This window comes from Equus przewalskii, chromosome 22 (genome assembly GCF_037783145.1).
Source record: "Equus przewalskii isolate Varuska chromosome 22, EquPr2, whole genome shotgun sequence".
In the NCBI taxonomy this organism is placed as follows: Eukaryota; Metazoa; Chordata; class Mammalia; order Perissodactyla; family Equidae; genus Equus; species Equus przewalskii.
In genome coordinates this window covers 25,504,670-25,529,689 of record NC_091852.1, presented here as the reverse complement: position 1 = coordinate 25,529,689, position 25,020 = coordinate 25,504,670, and the positions used below count along the sequence as shown (strand labels likewise).

General features: G+C 32.3%; 1 protein-coding gene across 6 annotated transcripts in view; it reads left to right on the top strand.

Annotated features, from left to right (window-relative positions):
- BRD10 (bromodomain containing 10) overlaps window positions 1–25,020 on the top strand; it is a 106,626-nt gene that overhangs the window by 46,587 nt on the left and 35,019 nt on the right. For 5 of the 6 annotated variants that reach the window (XR_011531467.1, XM_070590004.1, XM_070590006.1 and 2 more), the window contains 2 exons: window positions 5,931–6,010; window positions 14,861–14,950. Coding sequence is in view for 5 of the 6 variants with exons in the window: in XM_070590004.1 (XP_070446105.1) it covers window positions 5,931–6,010; window positions 14,861–14,950 (170 nt within the window). In the remaining variant the exon portion in view is untranslated. The remainder of the gene's footprint in view (window positions 1–5,930; window positions 6,011–14,860; window positions 14,951–25,020) is intronic. The other variant, XM_070590005.1, reaches the window with a different exon arrangement.

Below are 25,020 nucleotides of genomic sequence, written 5' to 3'. Positions count from 1 at the left end.
CTACAGAAAAATGTATGAATAGTCTGATTAAATGAGGTGAAGTCTATAAAGAACCTCATAACAGTTGAGGTCAGGTTTTGCTACCATATAAATCATTTTTAAAACTTCAGTTTTCAGAACCTTTTGGACTTCTGAATTGTGGTTAAGTGACATGGGGCCTGTATATTAAGGACTCTGGAAAGTGAAGATAAGAAAACTGTTTAGTTTTATTTAACCTAGTATTTTTTCAAGTTTATTTAAACACAGCTTTTTTTCAAGTAATAGTATTCTGTGGAATATGCTTTGGGATAAGCTATGTCATCATGACTGATACATGAACCTTCACTTAAGGTGGACTAAATTCTACATATGGTTAATCTGGTCCATTTTATGTTGATTACCACAGCCTTTAATTTTTGGTGGAATCTCCAAATTTAGTAACCCGCCTTATTGGGATGGGAGATGATTTTTAGTAAAGGGCACAAAGACAAATTGGTTGAAAATGATTTAATAATTTTAGTGCACTGTGAGGCAGTTTTGCAACTTTGAAGCATTTTTATCTGTTTTTCAGAATTGCAATTTTTTTTCTGCTTTTTAAATTTTGAATTTACTTTTAGTTATTTAAGCCTCTTCCTCATTCTTGGAAACATTATAGAATAGAAAAACATTGGAATTTTTCTCTGTTGTGGATACTTATAATGCTAGATACTTCTCCTTGTTAATAGTTATGTATAAAATTTATTCATAATAGTTGCATTTATTTCTAGGTTATTTTGATGATTGTCTCCCCTTTATTCTATAACGTTCTTGAGGACAGAAGGATTATTTCTGGTTTTGCACCCTTAGCATTTAGCACAGTGACTGACACATTGTATAGGAATTTATTGGATAAATAAATGAACATACATAATATGGCACATTAATATGTATTTTCCATATGCTTTTCAAGGCACTTATATTTTTGAATTGGGTTAGACCATAAATACCATTTTGCAATCTGCTTTTTTTCCACGTAACAGTATACCATGAACATCTTTGTGCAATAAATAGATTTCCGCAGCATTGTCTTAAATGACTGCTAGGATTCTGTTACGTGTATTTTGTAGTTATTTAACCAATCTCCTTATTAGATGTTTTGGTTGTTTGCAATAATATACTGTTATAGATTGTGTAGGGCAGGTAGAGTTGGTTGAAATAGAAATTTTAAAAATTAGAGGACTTTTCATAAAACCTGAAAAAACAGAAAAATGATTAAAGATACATTAAAAAGCTTATAATGTTTTAAGTTATTCATTTCAACCAGTTTCGTTTGGACATTTTTTTCCCTTCTCACATGGCCATTATTTTCAACCAAATCATTTTGTGGTAGCTCTTCTAAACTGATTAAAATAAATAAGACAAGTAGTGTTCTTCTCTTATGGGTGAAGAAACTAAGCTTCAAAAATGGTAAATTTTAATAATTAAGTATATAGTAAAGACATACAATGAAAGGTCAAGGAGAGAGTAAATCTGTGTGCTATAGTAGTTTGGGAAGGTTTCACAGAGGATGAGGGACTTTAAAGAATAATGGGGATTGGATAGATGAAAAATAGTAACATGAGCAAAAGCTTGAAGGTATAATTAAGTCAAGTGTCACTGAAAAAATTAGCACAGAGAAAAACTTAAGGAAAAAGTTGAGGTTTTAGAAGTTGAATGATGGGAATATGCCATTTTGGGGTAAGATCTTTCTGGGCAGGTGATGCTTGAATCAGGAGCACAGTGCAAGGAAATGAGCTTGAAGTAAGACACATCAAATGTGTAAAAAGCAATGAGCTGGGGCCGGCCCCATGGCCCAGTGGTTAAGTTCACGTGCTCTGCTTTGGGGACACGGGGTTTTGCCGGGTTGGATCCTGGGCGTGGACATGGCACCACTCATCAAGCCATGCTGAGGCGGCATCCCACATAGCAGAACTAGAAGGCCCTACAACCAGAATATCCAACTATGTACTGGGGGGGGTTTGGGGAGAAGAAGAAGAAGAAGAAAAAGATTGGCAACAGATGTTAGCTCAGGGACGATCTTTAAAAAAAAACAAAAATGAGCTGCTTTGTAGGGAAATAACTGAGAAAGTAATGTAATCTACAATGTTTTATTACATCCAGGCCCATATTTGTGAAAAGGATGTATAGTTCTGTGTTGATAGCACTATAGAACCTAACTGTGTAGATCTGAATATTATATTCTATTTTGTGGGACCAGGTGTCTTAGTGTGATGGGAGTAAAAGACCTGGGATATGATTAAGTAAGTGATAGAGGAACAGAAGCCCACTGGGGGGCAGTATGTAACTTGCCCTCTGTATATCTTGCCATGGAGCAAAACCAGACTACCAAAAGAAGGGCTGTGTGGCTTTGTAGTATCCCATGCTCCATTTTAAAAGTAGTATTTAATAAAAAGGAAGAGCTAATTTTTACTGAAGAATACAGGAAAGTTTGTATTCAGATTGTTTTTATGAGGTTATAGACTGAAGGTATTAAGTAATACTGAATATGCATATCTTCTAACCTTAATCAAAAGAAATCCTCTGAAATCAATCAGAAGCAGATTACATCCCTGCAGAAAGTTTGAAAGAATGCAGTATTTTACCATAAAAAGAGCACAGCTTTGAAGTAAGACAGATCTAGTGCAAATATAGCTTCAGTGCATATTAGCTACAAGTCCTCCATCAATTTATTTACCTGTTTATAGCCTGTTTCTTTATCTGTGAAAAATGAGTTACTACCACCTTGCTGTATTGTTACAAAGATTAATTGGAATAGCAAATACATAGTACCTAACGTGGTGCCTGGCATGGTGGTAGCAATCAATAAATGGTAACTATGATTTTTGAAAGATTAGAATTACATAGTGGAAAGAGCCTGGACTTTGGACTTAGAATCCCTGACTATGGTGCTTACTTGCAGTGTAACACTTGAGTAAGTTAAGAAATCTTTTTGATCTTTAATTATCTCACAATAAAATGGGGTATTGCCTACCTTGGAGAGTTGTTTTGAGAATTAACTGAGATAATTTATAATTTATATATAAGTACTAACTGTCTGACACATAGTAGGCTCTCAGTAAATGTTAGTTCTTTTACCACCACTCCTAGGTCATCTTGTGAATTCTTTGGTAAATTGAAGTCATTGTCAATGTTTTCCTCGTTATAAAATGGACCCAAGTGGACCCTCAGAGTTGTAAACAATTACCTGCCTCCCTTTTCCTATTCCCAGACTGGTGAAATTTCTGATGAAAAGTAGGATTCTTGTATTTAAGGATCGTTTCTGCTAATTTATTATATGCTAAATGCTGTAAATACAAAGTGAGTAATGCGATTCTGTCATCAATAATTCAGGAAGAAAAACATATAAACATAATTACAATACTGTATAAGAAGTGTTACATTAATTGATATGTGTACAAAGTACGTGTGAGCAAGGAGTAAGTTAATAAAAGAATTTGAAGGTTAAAAGATAATAATATTTTGTTTAGACTCTTATCATCATAGCTTAGCTAAGGCAGATAACAACTAACATTTATGGATCACTTACCATGTGCCTAGCAGTAGTTTAAACTCTTTACATGTTTTAACTTATTTAATTCTCACAAAGTAGGGAATATCATTATCCCTGTTTTACAGATGAAGAAATCACACAGGGAAATAAATCAATTTGCAGCCAGTAGGTGATTAAAGCTGGTATTCAAACCCAGGTAGTTTAGTACCAAAACTCAAGCTTAAAATCACTACACAATACTGCCTCCAGTTACTTAATCACTTAAGTATCCTAATGACAGGGGAAAGGAAATGCCCAGTAACCACCTCAGCTGCTTAATCCATTAAAGTAGAGTGGCTGCTAGAGTTAGCTGAGAATTTAGTATCTGAATTTAGTGCCTATGTGACAACAATGTGAAATTCATTGGGAATCTCAAGGGTGACCTCTGTTGTGCTTATAAATAAATACAAAATCAAATGATTTTTATAAAGCTAATTAGAGCAGGGCTTGGGCAGAGGGAGCAGTTTAAGGAAGGATTTCATTTCTTTCAAATTGTTGTAAGCCTTCCCAGATGCAGATCAGTAAGGCCATTAAATCTTTGCCCATGAAACTTAAAAAATGGTAAAGATGGTGTGTAGAGGACAGGCATCCTGATGTTCAGATTCATGAGTCCTCTTGAAAGGTACCTATTGCACCCAGTTTAGAAATCAATTACTAAGCTATATTACAGAGATACCAAGAATTTAATCACTTCTCACTGAATATTGCTTGTTTAAGCAGCCCACGCACTTACCTATTTTTGTAGGAGTTTAGTTCTGATATAGGTGCACTGTAAGCACAGAAGCAAATAATGGTGATGAGAAAAGAAATGTATGTATTTTAGTTTAATTAAAAGCAAATGTCAAATGACAGCAAGTTGGTACTTAGAACAAGACGGTAAAACCCACGTGAACCTCAGGAGATCAAAATTAACAGTAGTTCAAGCATAGTATACATGCATTTTATTGAGTCAAAAGTCAGAAATTATCCAAATTACAGTTGTGTGATATGATTAAAAAGGAATACAGAAGAAAATACACTTATATTATAAACAGGAATTGTGCATACCAGTTGAATAAAATGTTGCAATCAAATTGACTGTTTTCCTGCAAGATCTTACCTGTACAGGAAAATGTTTAGAAAGGAACAAGAGAGATTATGTAGAGCAAAGTTACTTTATGTACCTTCTTATTTTCCCTTCTGAAGAAATAGTTACTTTTAAGCTGATTTTAGCCTACAAATGATTGTGAACATTTTACATCAAATGTAAATCAAAATTAACTTTTGAGTATTTTCGATTATTTTTTTTTAAGATTGGCACCTGAGCTAACATCTGTTGCCAATCTTCTTTTTCTTCTTCTTCTTCCCCCAAAGCGTCCCCGTACCTAGTTGTATATTCTAGTTATAGATCGTTCTGGCTGTGCTATGTGGGATGCCGCCTCAGCATGGCTTGATGAGTGGTGCCATGTCCGTGCCCAGGATCGGAACCGGCAAAACCCCAGGTAGCCAAAGCAGAGCACTCGAACCTAACCACTCAGCCACAGGCCAGCCCCTTGATTAACTTTTTTATTCCCTACATAGATTGTGGGCCCCTGGAGCACAGAGTTTCCATTTCATAATTCTTTGTTGTCCCCATAAATTGTATAGTGCCCTATATCTCATCTTTATTGAATAATTAACCAATTTATTTGATTTTGCTAATTGCAAATTGGGAAAAAACGTATTTACTTTAACATGTTCCTTACTAAAAATAGAGGTTATATGTGTATGTGTATGAACATATACTTCAGTCTATGCGTTGAATTTCTTTAAGAATATGGATTTATTTTTCCCAGTAGTTTCTGATTGCACAAATGACTAGGTGCACTTTGCAGGGAGCTGTTTACCTTGTTCTCAAACTGGTTATTGAATACTGCCAAAGGCAGCCCATTAGGTGAGCGCAGAGCTGAAGAGGTAGAAAAACCTTGTTTCCTAAGCTACTGAGAGGATTTTCATATTAGGTTGGCTCATGACCACATCTTTATAGTTCCATGCAAGTTCCTGACTATGGGAGTCGTTGTTAAAGGTAAGGTTTTTCTTACGTAATCTCATTTTAAGTTGTGAATTCCATTTTAACAGAGCAGTAGTAATGTGACTGTTTTGCTGCTAACTGTGCAACACATTGGAGACTGTAGTAGTTGTGTTCTTATATAAAGAAATTAGTACTTGTTAATATGTCAGTTACGGGTAGTTATAGTTTAATGTTTGCTTTTCCTAGGGCTTGTTTTGATTCATCATTTTTATTTAACTCACTGGAAGCCATCTGTTAGTTATATTTTAACTTTCAAGGTTCTATGTAATTTGGTTTTTGTTAATGAAATGCTATAAACAGCATTATGAAGCTTTTCTCTTTTAATCTTGAAAGGAAAAAAATCCATATCTAAAAAAGCAATCACAAAGAAGAGGAAAACTGTCACAAAGTCACCTACTGTACCAGAATTTCAGGTAAATGTTTCAATTTTGTCTCAACATTTTTTTAGTTTAATTTCTTTTTCAGTGTTTATATTGTTCCTCAAGAGATTCGTTGAATTCTACTGTAACACACATTCTTTCAATGAAATGTTTGCAATTATAACTTTTTTCTCTGCAAGCACAGACGTAGCTAAGATTTAATCTGCTGGTATTTCAAAATTTTTTTACCTCTCTTTTTGTTGATAGTGAAAAAATCTCTGTGGTTTTTTTTATATGCTCTACTGTATTATAGAAGTAGTTAAATAGAAATATATATAAAAATAAGTTTGTAAGTGAAAGTCTTCTAAGAACATAATTTGTACATGGTAATATTGCCTAGGTAATTCGTTTTCATTTATTTGGGCACTGTAGAAATGATAGATTTATTAACTTAAAAAACAAATCTTTTAACTCTTAGCTATATATGAACTTCATAGAGAATATTAAGTAAAAGTTAATGGCCTTTAAACATTTCTACAAAAAAATAGGAATTCGCTTGTACCGCCATATGATTATGTGAAGAGTTTTTTGTTTGTAGCTGATACTTAGAGTAAGCAAAGAATCTCGCCCTAAATAAATATTTATTTTCTAATTTATAAAAGCTATGTTTTCTTCAACAAATGACTTTCTTTAAAAATGTCTTTGTATTAGTGTGTCCAGTCTATTTCTGAAAGTTTTGTGACCTACTACTAAATTGCCAAAAAATAAAAGTGATGTTAAAATGAATTTCTATGATTCTCAAGAAGAAAATAAAGGAGTAATAACTATGAAAATATATATTGTGAGTTTAGTAGTTACATATATCCAAAAATGTAGACACAGCTGTTTTTCAGTAAAAATCCTATTTTTTGGAAATGTTCTTATGGAAGTTACTAATTAATAAAAGTTTAATATTTTTAAATGAACAGTGAAAGAAAATAGACATGATTTTCTCTTAGTATTATTTTAGAATAGAGTATTTTTAATAACATTCTTAGGATGAATTACAAACATTTCTACAAAATCCTTTTATATAAAGTAAACTTGGTTCTAGCATATTTAGTAAAAAATGTGTATTTGCTGTTTACTTAGAGGCCTTTCCACCATTGCTTGTACGTGTTATTTAATGCTATAATAGTATATCATCCTTCGACCGATGTCATGCTAGCCTTTGCTATTTCTTCCACTCATTTTTTTTCTCAATCCCTCAAAGTATTCATCCTGGGAATATAGATCTCAGGATAGATCTGGCCCGCTGTTGATATTTGTCTCCATTCCTATCTTAGTGGCTGGACTTTTATATGTAATAAGTGGCATAGACAGTGTTTTTAAAATTGCAGGTGATATTCATTAGTGAGACATGAAATCAATTTAGTGGATTCCATGACCTGCATCTGTTTCTTAAGGTAACAAAGTTAAAATAGGAAAGAATTTATGAGTATGTTCAAAAATATTACCCAGTAAGGATAATGTTGTTTCATGAAACTTTGCTTTCGATCATGTGTGTTTTATACTGGGTGCAATGCAAAATGTATTTTTGACCATGGGTTGTGAGCAGAAAAGTTTGAAAAATACTGTCTTAAGTGATGCTTTTTGTCAGTCACTGACCAATTTGCTTACCACTGTCAGAAACTTAAGGTCAAAAGTACATGTTTTGCTGGAGTGAGCTGTTTAAAATAAATAAATAAGGTCCCCTTCCTGGTTCTTAAGGTGTCCTAGAATGTGTGTGTCTGTGTGTGTGTATTTGGCTAGGAATGGGGAATAGAGTTATGAGAATAGTGGTTCTTATGCCTAGTTTACGATATGAATACCATGGTGTTACTCATAAAGAAAACTGACAGCTATCTCCCAGGAAATAGGTCATTTGCTTCAAATAAGCCAAGAATAGGAGATAGGCAATTTTAGTCATTAGTAAACTTTGTTACATGCAAAACTTATAGTTTTGCATCTCAAAATAATTTTATGTAGAGTTTCTTTAATTACTTGAAAGTTCCCCACATTTAAGAAGACTATTATATAATAAAGAAGTGAATTTTTCTTCCCAAAAGCTCTAGCAATATGACATTTAGCACCTCAAATTCTGCAGATTATTCGTTTTATCCAAGTTGTTTTAAATATCACATTTCTACTATTAATAGCTAGAAGATTTTCTTCATAGTATTCATTCTTAAATGCCTCATTGCTGAAAATAATGAAACTGTTGATGAATAGATATTAGACCCCTTTTGCAAAATCTGACCTATTTGCCACAGACTTGTTGTCTTTAAATTGACAGTAAAACATGCTTAGAAAGAAATATTTTCAGGGGTTAAATTGTGAAGTTTACTTTTTTTAAGTCCTAATGAATTTAAAAAGTGAATCCTGTTTTAATCTCAACTACTTTTTAATTTGACAGTGTTTTTGTTGCCTTTTTTAAAGCTAGAACTCAAACTCCTCTGCCTGTTTGCTTTAGGAAAAATCCTTGTTTATTTATGTAGATACCTGATATCTATACCTCAGTTTAAGAAGAAGATCATCCACCCCTATTTAAAGTATACATTGTATTATTCAAATGGTGGATTGGATTTCTTTTTTTTAAGTATTGTAAAGGGACTCATCATACTTGTGCCACTTTTTCCTAAAAGTTATGTCAGTGGTTCTCAAACTTTATATAGTATAAAAATAATCTGATGCCTTTATTAAAAATGAAAATTCCTGGGTTTCATCCTCAAGGTTTCATCCTTGCTTCAGTGGGTTAGGGGGGTTCTAGTAATCTGCATAGTGGTTAAGCATATGGATTCTGGAACCAGTTTACTTTGGGTTCGAATGCCAGCTTTACCATTAACTCTATAACCTTGGGTAAGTTATTTATCTCTTTGTGCCTCCAATTCCTCATCTATACAATGTGGTAATAATAGTACCTTACTCTTAAGAGTTGTGAGGATTAAGTGATGGAACTTATTGTTTTGTTATTTATTTTTTCAAATAAGCATGCCAGATGCTTCAGACAAAAAGTACTGTGTTATAAGTAGGAAAATCAAATAAGAATTGGCTTAAAGCATCTATTATTGACCTTTCCTGCTTTTTCCAGTTACTTAAGACCTTGAAATAAATCTCAGATTTGGTCGTATTTCATAAATCATGCAAGGTCATGATTAAGCTTACACGAATTTCAAAAGTGAAAAGCCAAGTATTAGTATTTGTATCATTATATTTAATCAGAGTGAAAATTTATGCTTAGCCCTACTCTGGTGTTATGGTGGGTTACACAGTTGGCTTATAGGAGAATGTGTTGGATTTTTTTAGCTAGCAATAATTGCAAAAATTAGGAAGTACTTTTATTTTTAGTATTTAGCATATTGGTGATTTAAGCTTTTATATCAAATTTAATAGTTATTTATGACTTTTTAAAAATGACTAAATCATTTTTTTTTTTTAAGGATTGGCACCTGGGCTAACAACTGTTCCCAATCTTTTTTTTTTTTTTTCTGCGTTTATCTCCCCAACCTCCCCCCCACACACAGTTGTATGTCTTAGTTGCATGTCCTTCTAGTTGTGGGATGTGGGACGCCACCTCAACGTGGCCTGACAAGCAGTGCCACATCCACGTCCAGGATCCTAACCCTGGGCTGCTGCAGCGGAGCGTGAACTTAACCAGTCGGCCACAGAGCCGGCCCCATTTTTTATTTTTCTTTATCAGTTTCATAATGTAAGAAAGACTGTTAACTGAAAAATGAATATCAATTTTCTTAATAAAGTTAAATTTTTACCAAAATTTGAGAGAGGAATCTTATATGAATTCTCTTTTTGTACACATTTATAATAAAGACATAGAAAGTATTTAAAAATACTTTTTAAATTTAAAAATACTTCCTATGTATGTCAAGAGTGTGTCATCTCAATAAGAAGTTTGTTTTTTTTTTTTTTTTTAAAGATTTTATTTTTTTCCCTTTTTTCTCCCCAAAGCCCCCTGGTACATAGTTGTATATTCTTCGTTGTGGGTCCTTCTAGTTGTGGCATGTGGGAGGCCGCCTCAGCGTGGTCTGATGAGTAGTGCCATGTCCGCGCCCAGGATTCGAACCAACGAAACATTGGGCCGCCTGCAGCGGAGCGCGCGAACTTAACCACTCGGCCACGGGGCCAGCCCCTCAATAAGAAGTTTTTAATATAAGAGCCTTAGTTACCGTAACTCTGCTTTTCATTGGTAACCGAAATCTTTCACGTAATACATATTTGCTCCTGTTCCATAGGTGTGATTAATTCTAAAGGCTGCTTTGCAGAGGAAGTCCAGAATCCAGCTGCTAAGACTTGCATAGTAGCAGTGTTTTCAAACATAAGCATAAACTCACTGATCCTTAACATACCTCTGGAAAAACTGTATTTCTCCATTTAACCAATGGAGAAGCTAAGGGATGTGAAAAATTGAGACTAAAATTAAAATGAGACTTTGCTTCACTGTTAAAGATCTTTGATTATATTATTATGTTGAATTGCCACCTCTTAAAATGAGTATTTTTAACTTTAGCTTTTTGTTTCACTTTAACAGTATGGGTTTTTACTTCCCCCTAAAATTCTCTGAATTTTTAAGTATAGTGCATTGAGAGAAGCATCTGTTTTTAATCACATAGTAGTAAAAAATATCTTACCTTGTCAATCAGACTTGTTTTTCACATCACACATGATATCCTTACTTGCAGGTTTTGAAGTAGTCATTATTGCTGGTATGGTGATCATAAGAAGTGAGAAAGCATTTTCCTGTTCTCATAGTTTTAACGGATGTTAATATAATTTTAGTTTAAATACAACATAAATTCTGAATTTACAACATGCATTTAGTGTTTTACTTACAAGTTTTATAATAAATTATAGGATTGTTTTATTAGAATGGTAGTGAATGTGGACTTACTGTTTTGTACCTGTTCATTTTGACTTTTCTGCATTGTTTTCCCTTTGCTTTTTAATGTAATTCACTATATTGTTTATCTTTGTATGCTACCTTATGTCCTTTCTGAGATGATTAAAGTAAATATCTCTCAAACCTATTGAGTTTATACCCAAAGGGCATAATTTTTAGCTTGAAGTAGTGTTAAAGTTAAGGAATGATTTATTTTCTAAGTTTTCTGAGATGTGGTCATGGAGTTCTTTTGATCTGTATAGGACCTCCCCTCCCCCACTACATACACGCATTTCTGGTTCTCGAGTTGAAGAGAGGTCCTTTGAATATTTACCATTTAATAGAAATGGAAGCTTAGATATCCTAAACTATAATACATGTTCAATTGTTGTTAGATTTTTTATTTTGTTTTGTTTCAAAAGACCCGTTAAAGAATATGATGCAGTAGGAGGATGATGAGTCCTAGGTTCTATGGTTTCCTCTACCAGTGTGTCGTCTTAGATTACTTTACCTCTGTTAGTTTTAATTAGCTTATATATGAATTGGAGACACATCTTTTTAGTCTAGGCCAAGGTTTGGACCAAATTACATATTTTTGGTCCCTTTCAGCTCTAAGATTTATGATTTTGTGACTGTGTCGTGAGTTGCATCACGTGAAACGTTAACTTGAGGGAGGATATGACAACCTAAAAAGATTCTTCCTGGGGGATAAATCTCTTCTTATAACTTCTGCAGTATGACTGAAAGAAAACCTTCTCTCATGTGTGATGGCAGTGTGACCTAACTGTAGTCTGAGCTGCTGTGGAGCTTCCCTTTTCACCCCTGGAGGCCCTGAGCCTCAGATATGTTTTTCAAATTCAAGGTAATGAGAAGGAAGTTTTAATAATAAGGTGTTTTGCTTTGTTCAAAAGTTGCATCTGTTCTCCTTATTAAGGTGAACTTCACTTACTGGATTGATTTTGTGTGTGTGTGTGTGTGTGTGAGGAAGATTGGCCCAGAGCTAACATCTGTTGCCAATCTTCCACTTTTTGCTTGAGGAAGATTGGCCCTGAGCTAACATCTATGCCAGTCTTCCTCTATTTTGTATGTGGGATGCTGCCACAGCATGGCTTGATGAGCAGTCTGTAGGTCTGTGCCTGGGATCTGAACCCACAAACCTCGGGCTGCCGAAGTGGAGTGCGAGAACTTACCCACTACTCCACCAAGCTAGCCCCATATTGGATTGATTCTATTTTTAAAAGCACTATTTGAAGTTGAGTTGAGTTTAAAAGCCACATATATGCCTTACTTTGTAAAACAGAAGAAATACAGGGTGTATATGACAGAGTTGTCATTAATCAAATTATTTTTTTCTTTTGATATTAGTCACAAAATTAGAATTATGTTCCTATACAAGAATTTTCTAATAGCTTAACTTGACTGTATATTTTAGGTATCTATATTAGGTATATATTACATCTATATGTAGAGAGAGGTATATATTAGCATATAAAGAGAGTATCAGTTGTTTTGTAGATATTAAGTCATTTTAAGATAACTTCAAAGTAAATATTATTAAAAATATTTTAACCCTCAAATTCAATGAAATTTGTGTTTGAGTCATGTTATTTATTTGAAGGAACATTTGTCTTATAATTGTGCATTTAATTCGGTATTCCATTTTCTATTTGGAAATTAATCTTTTTGAATTTTCTTACTCATTAGCTTCCATAGTACCAGAATATTTTAGTAGCCATGCAGATTTATAATTCATAATCATTTAGTACCTCACTGCTCAAAAGTGTGATCTGCAGATTATACCTGGGAACTTGGTAGAAATGCAGAATCCTAGGTCCCACCTCAGACCTACTAAATCAAAAACTACATTTTAACAAGATTCCCAGGTGATTCTTAAGCACATGAAATTAAAATTTGAGAAGCAGTGATTTAGTACAACTTACTAACTAGATACCTAAGCCACTTGAAAGTTATTTTATAGCTCGTAAGCTATGGAAATCATTTCATGGTTTGACTTCAGAACTGTGTTATCTACTCCTTTAAATGGATTATAAATATTTGTTCATCTCATGACTAACTGCTAATTAAAAGATCTTCAGTTTTTTAGGATGGGTTTTGTTGTAGGGGTGTATGTTTTCATTGTTAGTGTAAGTTTTTACAAACTACATGCAGAATGTACTCTTATTTCTTGTATATTGAGACAGCCTAAGTGAAAGTGAAAATTCCTCTGAGCTTTGCCATATGTGTAAATGAGAAATCTATGCTGTGATATTAACTAACACACCAAGTTCAGTGAAAAGGGTGTAACCATCTGCATTCTCTGAGGGCAAATTTGACTTGGTAGTCATGATAGCAGATTATGCAATAGAAAGTTTAGTTCCCACTGAGTACTTACTAAAAACCTGGTGTTGGGCCAACATTGTTCTGAGGCTTTATAGATATAATAGAAGTTAAAGACATTGTCCAGTTCTAGAAGCACTTACATAGTTGGCCAGTCCACTGCTTGACCATCAGCATTTCTTCTATAACTTCCAAATAACAGATTTGGCAAATGGGAATGTGTAGTTTTTAATAAATATCAGCTGCACTGTCCTGCTATATCACTGTGTACTGTTTTCTACTCTGAAATTAATACTGGTTACTTAAATACATCTTTCCTGCTTTGTCAGTTCTGTGAGTTTGAAATTATGTAGATATTTCTATTAATAATTAATACTTATTGAAATTTATAATATCTGTGATAATTTTTTCTTAGTCTGTTAGGTTGAAACATGTTGCCACTTTTGTAGATCAAAGGTGTTTCAGCTATTTCATATGGTTCAACCTAATAATAAAGGAAGTTTTAGGGGCTTCTAGTCTCCTATTTTTGTCACTTAGTTACTCGAAATGATCTTATTGTAACACACTTTTACTTTTGTTGTTTTTGTTTGTTTTCTTTTAAAAGAAAGTGTGCCTTTTAGGAAAATAATACCCTTACACAGAAATTGATGAATGTAACAAACACGAGCTGATAAAAATTAAATTAATAGCTTTATAAATATAATATTTTTTAATTATCATACAGTATAAACATTACAAGACTTTCATTAATCTAAAACTTTGCCACTGTATGTGGTTCCAGTTTTGTTTTATAAGTTTTTTCTTTTTCACAATAGATTTTTTAAAATATGAGCTTAAATTATTTTAGGAAAAAAGTTAAATATGTTGAATTAATTGGAAAAATTCAGTATTTTACAAGAACTAAAATGTAGTTATTAATATTTTTGTTGCTGACACTTCACTGTTTAAAACTTTAGTAATTAAGCCAATTAGTTTGATTATTAATAGCTAAAAACCAATTATTTTGGCCATTTGCTAACATTACCAAAGTGAAATAAAATGAGCCACACAATTATGAAAGGAAATAGATGCTATCTGTGGAGATGGTTTTATTAAGGACTACTAAGATCATGTTAAGAGCGTACTTTCGTTTACTTCTTTGACTATATTACATGTAGTTCAAGTCCTTCTTTATTAGAAATCCCAACAGCAATGATACAGTTTGTTTAATTGTATATTTAGCAACCAAAGCAAAGGTATAATGACAGTTCTCCAGGGTGCATTTATTCACCTACTAGGAGATGCCTGTTGAAGCATTTCTTAAAGGTGATCCAGTAAACTGTGAAATCTAGGGTGAGTTTCCAGATCTTTGTCATTCTGGGCCGAAAGTTAATAAGGTTAAGAAAGTACCTGGATTATAAAACAAACTGAGAGGTGAGGATGTGGGACGAAACCACCAATGTTGAAATTTCAGTTATTTTTATACTAAGCCTGAAGTTCATACATCATAACAAGTAAATATCTTTTAAAATATAAACTGCGGAGCTTTCTTTGCTTTTTGCTGTTACAAAGACAAATAATTGTAAATTCAGTGTATGTTAAAACAACTTCTGTTACCACATTTTGGGTGTTTTATATTATGTGTTATCAAGCTGTGTTTTTGTGTTTTATTTTAGCTTATTTGCACTAATCTTGATGAACTCAGGGAATTAATCACAAAAATCGAGAATGAACTCAAAGATCTGGAAAACAGTAGAAAAAAATCGGTAGGTGTTGATCCAAAAGTTCTATCTATTATTGTCAGCATTAAAATTTATTCCTGCTTTTTTCTAAAGCCTTTTTTATCTTGTTCTCCTGGATTACATAAAAATTTGCAATGACAAATAGAAACATTGTTTCTTTTATTTCTCCTATGTGGTCTAGTTTTCATTTTTAATAGACAAAAATGGTGCCGGGGCAAGTAAATTAATTTTGTTTGCCTGGTTTATATCAGGTATAGTTTTAGATATTTCCCAATATACTGGTTGGTTGTTTTCTGACTGGTAGTTTTTTGGTAATGCTTACCTCGCAGATATTCTTAATTAATAATGTACTTTTAATGGAAGTTTATTGCTTGGTAACATAAAATTTTAATTAGGTGTGATATAAATAACAGATGTAAATTGTTTAATCCTGCCCCCAGATGTTTTTGATACATGCTTAACAATATGTCTTTTTTAAGAACCTTTATCAGCTAAAGGTCTTTTTTTAACTTTCACTATGTATTCTAAATTCATAATTAATCTTTACCTTCATTTTTCATTGTTCTTGAGAGAATAGTGTGTGAGGGCATTATATTTATTCACTCAGCACTTGGTAAAGCACTCAATTATGTTATTTATTAAATGAGTAATAACCATTTAACTGGCATTTGTAGTTCGGTTATATCACGGATTTGAAACACAATTACACACCAATAAATGGGGAAGGCTTTAAGTTTTGAAGAAAATCAACCATCATTTAAAACTTCCTTTGTTCTGTGCCTTAGGAGTGTCATGAAGCCTCTTTTAGGTCTTTGCTCAGAACCTGTTAATCTAGAATTACATATAAATTACGGTTAGTGACAGAGCAAGCTTCATATCAGCAGATTTATAGTAGTCATTTTATATGCTGTTTAGAAAAGACATATTTATAGCATTCTGAAGGGAGGAAACTGAAGTACTGAAAAGTAAAACGTTCTGAGGTTATTTAATACAGGAGAAAATCAGCCTTAAACATTTCAGGAGTCTCTCATGTGATACGCCTGAGAATATCACTATAATCTAGGAGATAGAATAATGTTCATAATGATAGCCATCACTTAATAAGAAAACATATTCAATATACAATCTGAGAATGCAGAAAGCTGCATATTTTAGAAATATTTCCATTGAAAATGGTTTAGATCCTTATTAGACTTATGTTTTTCATATATGTATACTTTAGTATGTGGGCAATCTCTTGATATGAAAGACCAAGTGTTTAAAATTTACCTCTGTGATATGTATCTCAAACAACATTTATGTTAGAATATTTTTTCCTCAGTCAAAAGTTTTTTTTAATATATTTCATGTTATATACTTATAAAGGACTGATTCTATGCCTTAATAGGCAAGAATAGTCTTTTAATCGGTGTTATTTATAATTTTTTGCTGAAGCTGTTTGTTTTAGTGGCTTGTCCATACTTCATGACTCTAAACAGAATTCTGTTAAATGAATTTGCTAATTGTTTTTCATGCTGCAGTTAAACATAATAGATGCATCTTAATTTGTTCCCATATTATAAATTAGGGTTTTATTTGTTTTTAATGGATAGTTTTAATCAGAATAGATTTATGTACTTATGGCGTGTGTTGTAAGAGAAAAAGACTTCTGCAAGCATCCTAGAGTCTTTCTGTAAAGCTATTCACTTCACTTCCATTGGTGATATGAGGTATAAGCATATTGCCTTCCTTCACAGGAACCAGTAGAAGAAGAATAAACGAAAACATAAATTACAAATACTTGACCTGTAGTCTTTGGGGACGTGTTTATCAGAAAACTTGAGGTTATATATAGAGTTTAATTGATTAAATTTTGTGTCTCTAAATTTGACTCCTGGTATTTGCATATTAGTTTTAAAATATGTTTTCTGCTTTTCAAGAAATAGAAATTCTTGGAACTGTACTTAGTGGGAGTAATTTTGTTAGGATTACCAGCATATAGGCTATTTCTCTTTAATTTAAACTGCCTAAAAGATTGTTTTCATGAACAGCTTATCTCAGCCAATGAAATGGCCATACAACATAAAGGAAATAGACATAAAAGTTTGCATCTCAGTATCATTGCTTATTTTACAAAAGCTAGTACTGAGTGTGATAGATGTTAATTGTAGGAATTAAATTTATTGAATGTTTATGTTAATATTAAATACCAGTGTGTTTGTCTGGTATCAATTGGGAATAAGGTGATCCATTTAACTGAATTTTCTCTATAACTGAAACCTAAACCTTCAATACTAAAACTCTTATTTTAATTGTTAATGAAAAACTTCCCTGCCTCCTTGTACTGTATTGAACACAATTTAACTGTTTCTTGATGACTCAAAGATCATTATGAATATCCATAATTGTGCTGCTACCCTGAAAATCGATTGATATCAGTAACTTTAATTATACATTCACCAAAAGGTCTTTATGCCATATATTTTGAAGGTTTTTGTTTGTTTGTATTTTTGCTTTTGTTCTGTCTCTTCATTGTCAACTTATCATTTCTTGTGTGTATCCATGTGCTAGCCCTAGCTGATATACTGTGGATTACAAACCAAGTAACCATATTTATTAGAATTGGGCTTATGGTAAGGACCTAAGGGACTTTCTTAATAATGAAATGCATGAAGTTGCTGATATTGACAGCTATTTTGACTGATTTCTTGCTTTGTGGGCTTCCTTTACTGTTACCAGAAAATCAAGTGTTAATATTGATCTTCATAAGAGAATATCACTGTCAAAACTAAAATAGCATTTAGAGTCAAAACCATTCTATTATTCAACATCAGTTTTCATATCTACAATAATGGCTCCAATAACAAAGAGGATATATTCCATATAAACATTTGGTTGTCATAAATGCCATTGCTAAAGATGGAAATTACATATTGATAGAAAATTTAAAATGGATTCATATAAACACCTGGCTGCTTTAGGGGGTTTCTTCTCTGCAGGGCCTTTCCAGATAGTTTTCCTACCAAAGCAACAAGGAATTATTCCATTTTCTCACTTAGGTCAATATTCCATTGAAACAGCTTTCTTAACCTTTAGAAATGTTTGCCAATGAGCTACTCATTGTTTTGGAAATTTTACAGTCTTTTAAAATCTAGATTGTGTACTCATTCTTGCAAGACAACTAATTCCATTTATGGTTAGTAATCTGAGGAGAGAAAAATGCTTTAATTTTCTTGTTTGCTCTAGTTCATTTGATCGCATTAGTTTATTTAGAAGCTTATTTAATAAAAGATCGACATCCCTTAGCTCCTGCAGTCCTAGACCTATTTATTGTATACCTGACATTTGTTTAAAGTGAAGCATCTGGTTGAGATAAATAGAAGTATATAGTTTGACAAAGTCCTTTAATTTTGTCTTTCTCATTATTATTTAGATTATAGGATTATTTAGTGAGCTAAAGAAGAAATCATAACATTTTATTTAGATTATAGGATTATTTAGTGAGCTAAAGAAGAAATCATAACATTTTCTTGTTTTTTTATCTTTGAGGTTTTAGTTGAGATAAAATTTGTATTTTGCCTCATTATTTGGAAAATATCCTTTTTAACCTAGGAAATTTATGAGTTTTCCAGAAAGAGCTAAGATATTGATAAATTTGCCTGATCCTATTATATTTGAAATTTACTAGATGTTATTGACTTCTAAATAATCAAAATGGAAGATTTTGTCAGGCTTAACCAGAAGTGGTTATATTTCTGAGTTTTTTATGTGACTCCTTTTTTTCTCAAATCTGCTTAATTTTCTTGTGTTTTATATCATAATTTAGATTGTCAAAGAGGTGTTAATCTTTTTTTCTTTAATAAGGAAAGATCTCCGTAGAGATTGGATGTAATAGAAAGTGAACATCTGCACAGCCAGAAGGATCTACAGCTGGAATATACAGCTATGTACTGGGAGGCTTTGGGGAGAAGAAGGGGAAAGAAATGAACATTTGACAAAAATAAGACGTTATTTATAAGAAAAGAAACCTTGTCTAGATTATATAATGATAAATGATAGTCTTATCAACATACATAAACTAAAATTTAAAATATAAGACCATATCTTTTCTAATACATCTTTTAGCAGTTTAAGGATCTCAACACTAAGCAGAATTTAAGATGGGCTTCAAGTATTTCTAAATTTCATAATCAGTATGTAAGAAAAGCTATAACTGCCTGTGCTCGTTGATCCTATAATCCTATTTGTGATTTAACTTTTATTCTCCCCATTTTTACCCCCTAAAAAAGTAATTTACACAATGGTGTGTTCAGCAGACTACCTCTAATAGTGGAAATTTGGAAAAAGCCCATATGTCTAACAGTAGGGAGGTGACTAACCAAGCAGTAATATTAACACAACAGTATATTATGTAACTAGTAAAATAAAATATTTGTAGGTCTTTGTTACTACATGGAAATGCTTATGAAATGTTAAATTTTAAAAATATACAAAATAATATGTGCATAATGATTACAATATGCAAAAAGCCATGTTAAAAAGAATTGGAAAAGAATTTCAAGTAATGAATAAAATTAATCTTAATATGTTCTTAAAGTAATTTAAATTCATAATGCAATAATAATACTTCTCTTGCTTAACCAAAGGCTGAACTTTAGCTAGATGAAACATTAGAGAAATCAGAGACTTAGGTCAGAGGTGGTGACACCCCATTTTTTGGTCACAGAGTTCTGTATAAGCCAGAGGTTATCAGGGATGGTTCCTCCCCACTACCCCACACCCAGAGACTTTTAGCAATGTCTGAAGACATTTTTGGTTGTCATAGTTGAAGAGGTGGTACTGGCACTTAATGGATAGAGGCCAATGATGCTGCTAAAAACATCTTACATTATAATAATCCTACAATGCACATGACAGCCCTCAGAATAAAGAATTATCTGACCTCAAATGTCAGTTGTGCAGGGATTGCAAAACCCAGGGATAAACCCATAATTGCTAAAGGCCCTATTCTCTCATTTTGTTTGCTGTTGCCAACTTATGGGGAGAAAACAAGTTGCTGTTTTGAAAATTAGGTAGAAATCAATGAAGTCATATACCAGATCCCATAACTGAGAGTATTTTATTACATCATATACTTCTAATTCACACTCATAGTTGATGGAACTTGTGAATGTCAGTATTAACCTTTACTCTTTATGATTATATCAGATAGTTTAAAAAGATTCTTGATCTTAGCTTCAGATCCATCTTAGCTGTCTTCAATCCATTATGATGTATGGCCTCTCTTAAGAATGTTCACCATTTACCTTTTGCCTTCCTTAATATAAGAAATGAAGAAGTTACAAATAACATGGTTGTATACGTATTTTCTTTATTCATTTTTCAAAAGATGATATAGTCTTAAAAAGTGAAGATGTAAGGAATGATAAACAGGTAAATGGAAAAATATAGTCAAATTATGTATAAAACTTCACTTATTATATGAATTTATATGGGCCCAAAAACATAATTGCATATAATAAAAGCTTGATATAAGGCAAAAAAATTATATGTTAGTCTTATTTTCTAACACCTGTAACAAAGAAATTTTACTCTATTATAATGAAGAATTATGGGATTTTTCCTTCTTCTCTCCATTCCGTATCTCATTTGCTCACAGTGAGGGATCAAATCAAAATTATTTTATAGCCAGCTGTTTAGAGTACAAATTCTATTTTACTACAGTGTAAAGAACTTTAGGTACATTCAGAGTCCTGAATATGCCCTGATTAACTTTATTTAATGACTTTACTTGTAGATGTGGTTGTACTAATCTCTAAATCGTCCTTAAAATTAGTTTTATTTAAGGTCTTGACAATTATATGATTATGTATATTGTTTTCTTATTCTAGTTTGTATGGTAAACTATTTAATGGTTAACAAAACTGGAAACTGTCTCAGTTGTGGGGGGGAAAATCACTTTGTCTTTAAATAGTCATATTTAAAGCTTTTAAAAAATTAAAATGGCCTTTTGGAAACCCTGCACAACAGATAAAATAAGTTTCTTTACCTGTCTTAGTTACAGATTCTAACTTATTCCTGAGGCAAATATTTCCTTAATGTCTTCTGTGTGCTGTGCATAATACCAGGAACTCAGTAGGGATCCAGAGTTAAAACAAAGTCTTTATCCTCAAGGAATTCACTTATAGAGCTTAAGATTTTATCCCCAATCCTGGGGATAAATTTTTAATTTTAATCAGGGTTGTTTGGGCTCACTCCTGTCCTTTTATATAAGATTTAATCTAATTTTCAAGCTGTGTTCATGCAGAAGTCACCAAACACTCTAGACATTTGCTCACTTCCTTTAATTGCATGTTTATGTTGTTTGGGAGTAGGGTAAAGGGGCAGATAACATATGAACTTTATGAAGAATCAAATGTTAACTGACATGTTCAAAATAATAGTGAAAAAAGAAAGCTAGATGACAGGAAATGTGAACCAGAACAATATATAAGTGGTAAGACAAAGCTTCAATTGACTGTAATCACTGAATTATCTGAGAGTGCATTATTCTCATTTATCTATGGTAAGTCTTGCTTTTGGGTTTTTTTGACATTTAATAACTATGTAATGCTGTATATTCCTAGCGTGGAGTGAGCTTCAAGGAAGAGTTGAACTAAGTGACAGATCCTTCTATAGAGCTTCATAGTGTAGCTTTTATAATTTGCCTTAAACCCTTTTGAATTACATATCACATGCACTTATTCAAATATAGGTAACATTTTAAATGTCAAATATTTTTCAAAGCTCCAATTCAGTTTGTGTTATCTTCTATTTAATGGTTACTTACTACGTTCCACTGACAAGAGTTCTGGAAAATTGAATTTAAATTCTTGGAGTGCTTAAGGCTAAAAAATGAGCTTTGCATGTTCTGGTTTTTTATATCACAGAAGATATAAAAATGTTTGGAAAAACCCTAAAATTTAAAGATAGAATAGTTCATGCCTTTTGTGAATTGAGGGAGAATATCATCAAAAAACTGAGAGGATTGAATGCCAATAAAACTTCCCTACCATTTTATCAGACTCTAGAAAAAGAAGAGAAATGATACATTATATATTGAAAGAAAAGAAACCCAGAATCTGGCAGAGAGTGAAAAGGAGCCTATGTAGAGGGCACAAAGTCCACATGTGGATACTCTAGTACTTTAAAATAGAAAAAGGCCTTATGTGGAAACAATTTCTTTTAATGAAGATGTGATTCTAACAAGTAGTAGCAGATGCTTTTAAACAGGGCAAGAGCAAGTAAAGGAAGGTTTATTAACAGTATGAGACACTGATAAGACAATTGAAAAAAAACCTACAAAAGCAGATCTTAGAAGTCCAAGAGTATTAATAGCCAATAACCGTTTAATATAGGATATAGGTTGTAGCCCTCGAAACTTGAACAGTGCTTGAGAGTCACTGTATTAAAATACAGCACAATAACTTGCCCATAATGATTGCCCAAGTCATCAAGAGTTAAATTATATTCATTGTGTGTTCAGAAAATCTGAAAGACATATACCTTAGGAACATTTCTATCAATTTTTTAAAGTCTTTTGCTTGTAAGGAAAAAACCTCAGTTAACTAAGAAATTTTCTCATGTAGTTTGAGTGTTTATTGGGGGTCCACTCTGTGGTAGGTGTTGTGATAGAGCCTGAGAAAGTAAAAATAAGTAGGTTTTAAGATATTCCAAGTTTTAATTTCACTTAATGAAACTTCTTATGCTCTGATGATACCAAATGGAGCATTACTTAGTGATTCAAATTGTGCAGTGAATTGCTTGAGAACCCAGCTTTCTGATATCAGGTATAGATTTGATAAAAATTTATCAACTTCTTTGCTATCAATTTACTGAAAAGGATCAAATTCAGATATTCAGCCAGTTGTTAATTTCCAGTCCAGGATTCTTTCTTCTTTATAAATGAAAATGGTTTTATACCATCACTTACATATATATTGTTAGATTTTCTTCCCCAGTAATAGTAACTACCTCTCTAGGAATGTGGTCTGTCATCCAGTTTTTCCTCTCTACAAAGCCAGATGACACTGAAACTTGGAATATTATCATTGATGTATTTGTTTTTCTTCATGCTTTCTAGTTAAATGCTAATTTAGAAATATAATGCACATGTTGTGTATGCTGTTCAATGTGGGATGCCTTTAAAATAAAATGCAAACACTTTTCTTTTAAATTAGTCCTAAGTGAAAATGGGTGAGAGTGCCTCAAGAGAAAATACTACATATGATAGTTCGTATTAGAACCCCTAGCAGTGTTAAAATACTTTTTAACATTTTCCATATCAATATGCAAACATTTCACTATACTCTCAAACTGGCACTTTTTCAAAGGACTGTATACCAAAAAGATGAATGCGATGTTTTTACCCCTAAAACTGAGAATATGCAGGAATATATGAATATGTTGGTAGTTTCTTTAGATAAGCAATAAGGAAGAAAAAGTAAATACTGATTACCTCTTCATTTAATGTTACTTAGACCCAGGAGAATGTCAAATAATTAGTTTATTAAAATACTTAATTTCAGTTAATTTTATTTGTGCTGTGTTTTTATATATATGAGTAAATTATTTGCACCTACCTTTGGATATTGCTAGTGATTTTAGATGAGACATCTTTGTGTATGGATCCATTTGGCTTTTCTAAAAGTTATTTGTATTTTATTTGAAAAGCATGATATATTGTTATTTAGTCCCTTCTCTACCATGGGATTTATGTCTGTGACAAGAATCAAGCCTGTAACAAGAAATATTTTGTCATATGACTCATGTTTCTGTGCTTTAACAACATGTTTATAAGTAAAAGCATATAGAAAAATAGCATTGATACTTGCATTATATGCATCCTATTTTTGTATTGTTCTTTTTAATAAAAATGTTATCTCCACAATATATCCTCTCAATTTAAAACATTCTTTGTATATTTATGATTTTAATTTTTTCATCATATAACTGTTTAGATGGAATGTTACAAGAAAATCTATATAAATAACAGTATGGTGTGTGTACACAAGTCACTTTAAATGTTAAACTTAGGTAAAAATACCTAAATTTATTAAAATGTGCAAAATATGTCCATGATGATGAGACATTTAATAAATCTGGAATTTATTTATTTTCCACTTTTTCTTCCTTTTAGGTGTCCAGTGTCCTCAGCATCAGTAGATTGCCAACTCCCTTTCTTTGCAACACCCCAACCAGTGTTATGCTGGTGCTGTCCTACCCATCCCAGATTATTACAGCAGAATGGAGTTGTTCTTTAGTTGTAAGGTAAGTTTCTGTCCCCAATCATTTCACAAACATAGATTCAACTTTTCATTTTATAATATTGTGTAGTTTTGTAAGTTTTTTTGAAGTTTCTTTTCCCATATGGTTCCTTGGATATCACATTCAAAAACTCACAAAACTGCATAATATAATAAAGGACTTGTGACCACAGACCAGCTCCTTTTTGTAGTAATCCCTATGAGGTTATAAAAACCTCTGCTATTTGACAGTTGGGGCATCTCATGGAAAGGGAGCTGGCAATCTGCAGCTGCTGTGGACATTGGATGAGAACGTATTGAGGTAAGCTTCAAATTTAAACCATACTGTATGCTTTTGGTTCCATGGTAGATGCTTGAAATTCATACTTTATATTAAACTGTATAGTAAATTCATAGAAGAAAAATATTATGCTCTTCTTTTTTAAAGGGACCTTCAGTAAATGTTTGAATTATTAAGTTCGCATAACACAGTGAGATTATTTTAGAAAATAACTTTTTACCCCTGAAAATAGAATTCTAATATTGAAAACAGTTCATTATGCCAATATTCACATACCTGTTTATAAAGAAAAGTCAGGACTAAATTTATATATATAAAGCTTATTAAATATATTTCTTATTAGAGAAACAATTATAGATGACCTTTTACTAATCCTTCTACCTACCATCTTTATCTTTGATTCTGTATTGTTCGGTGCAGATGAAAATTGTAAGAGCCTTTCTGATTCTTCCTACATCCATGTTCTCTCTTATGTGTTTGAAGATAGGTGAACTTGCTGTGTTTCTTGCTTTTTAATTCACTTTTAAACC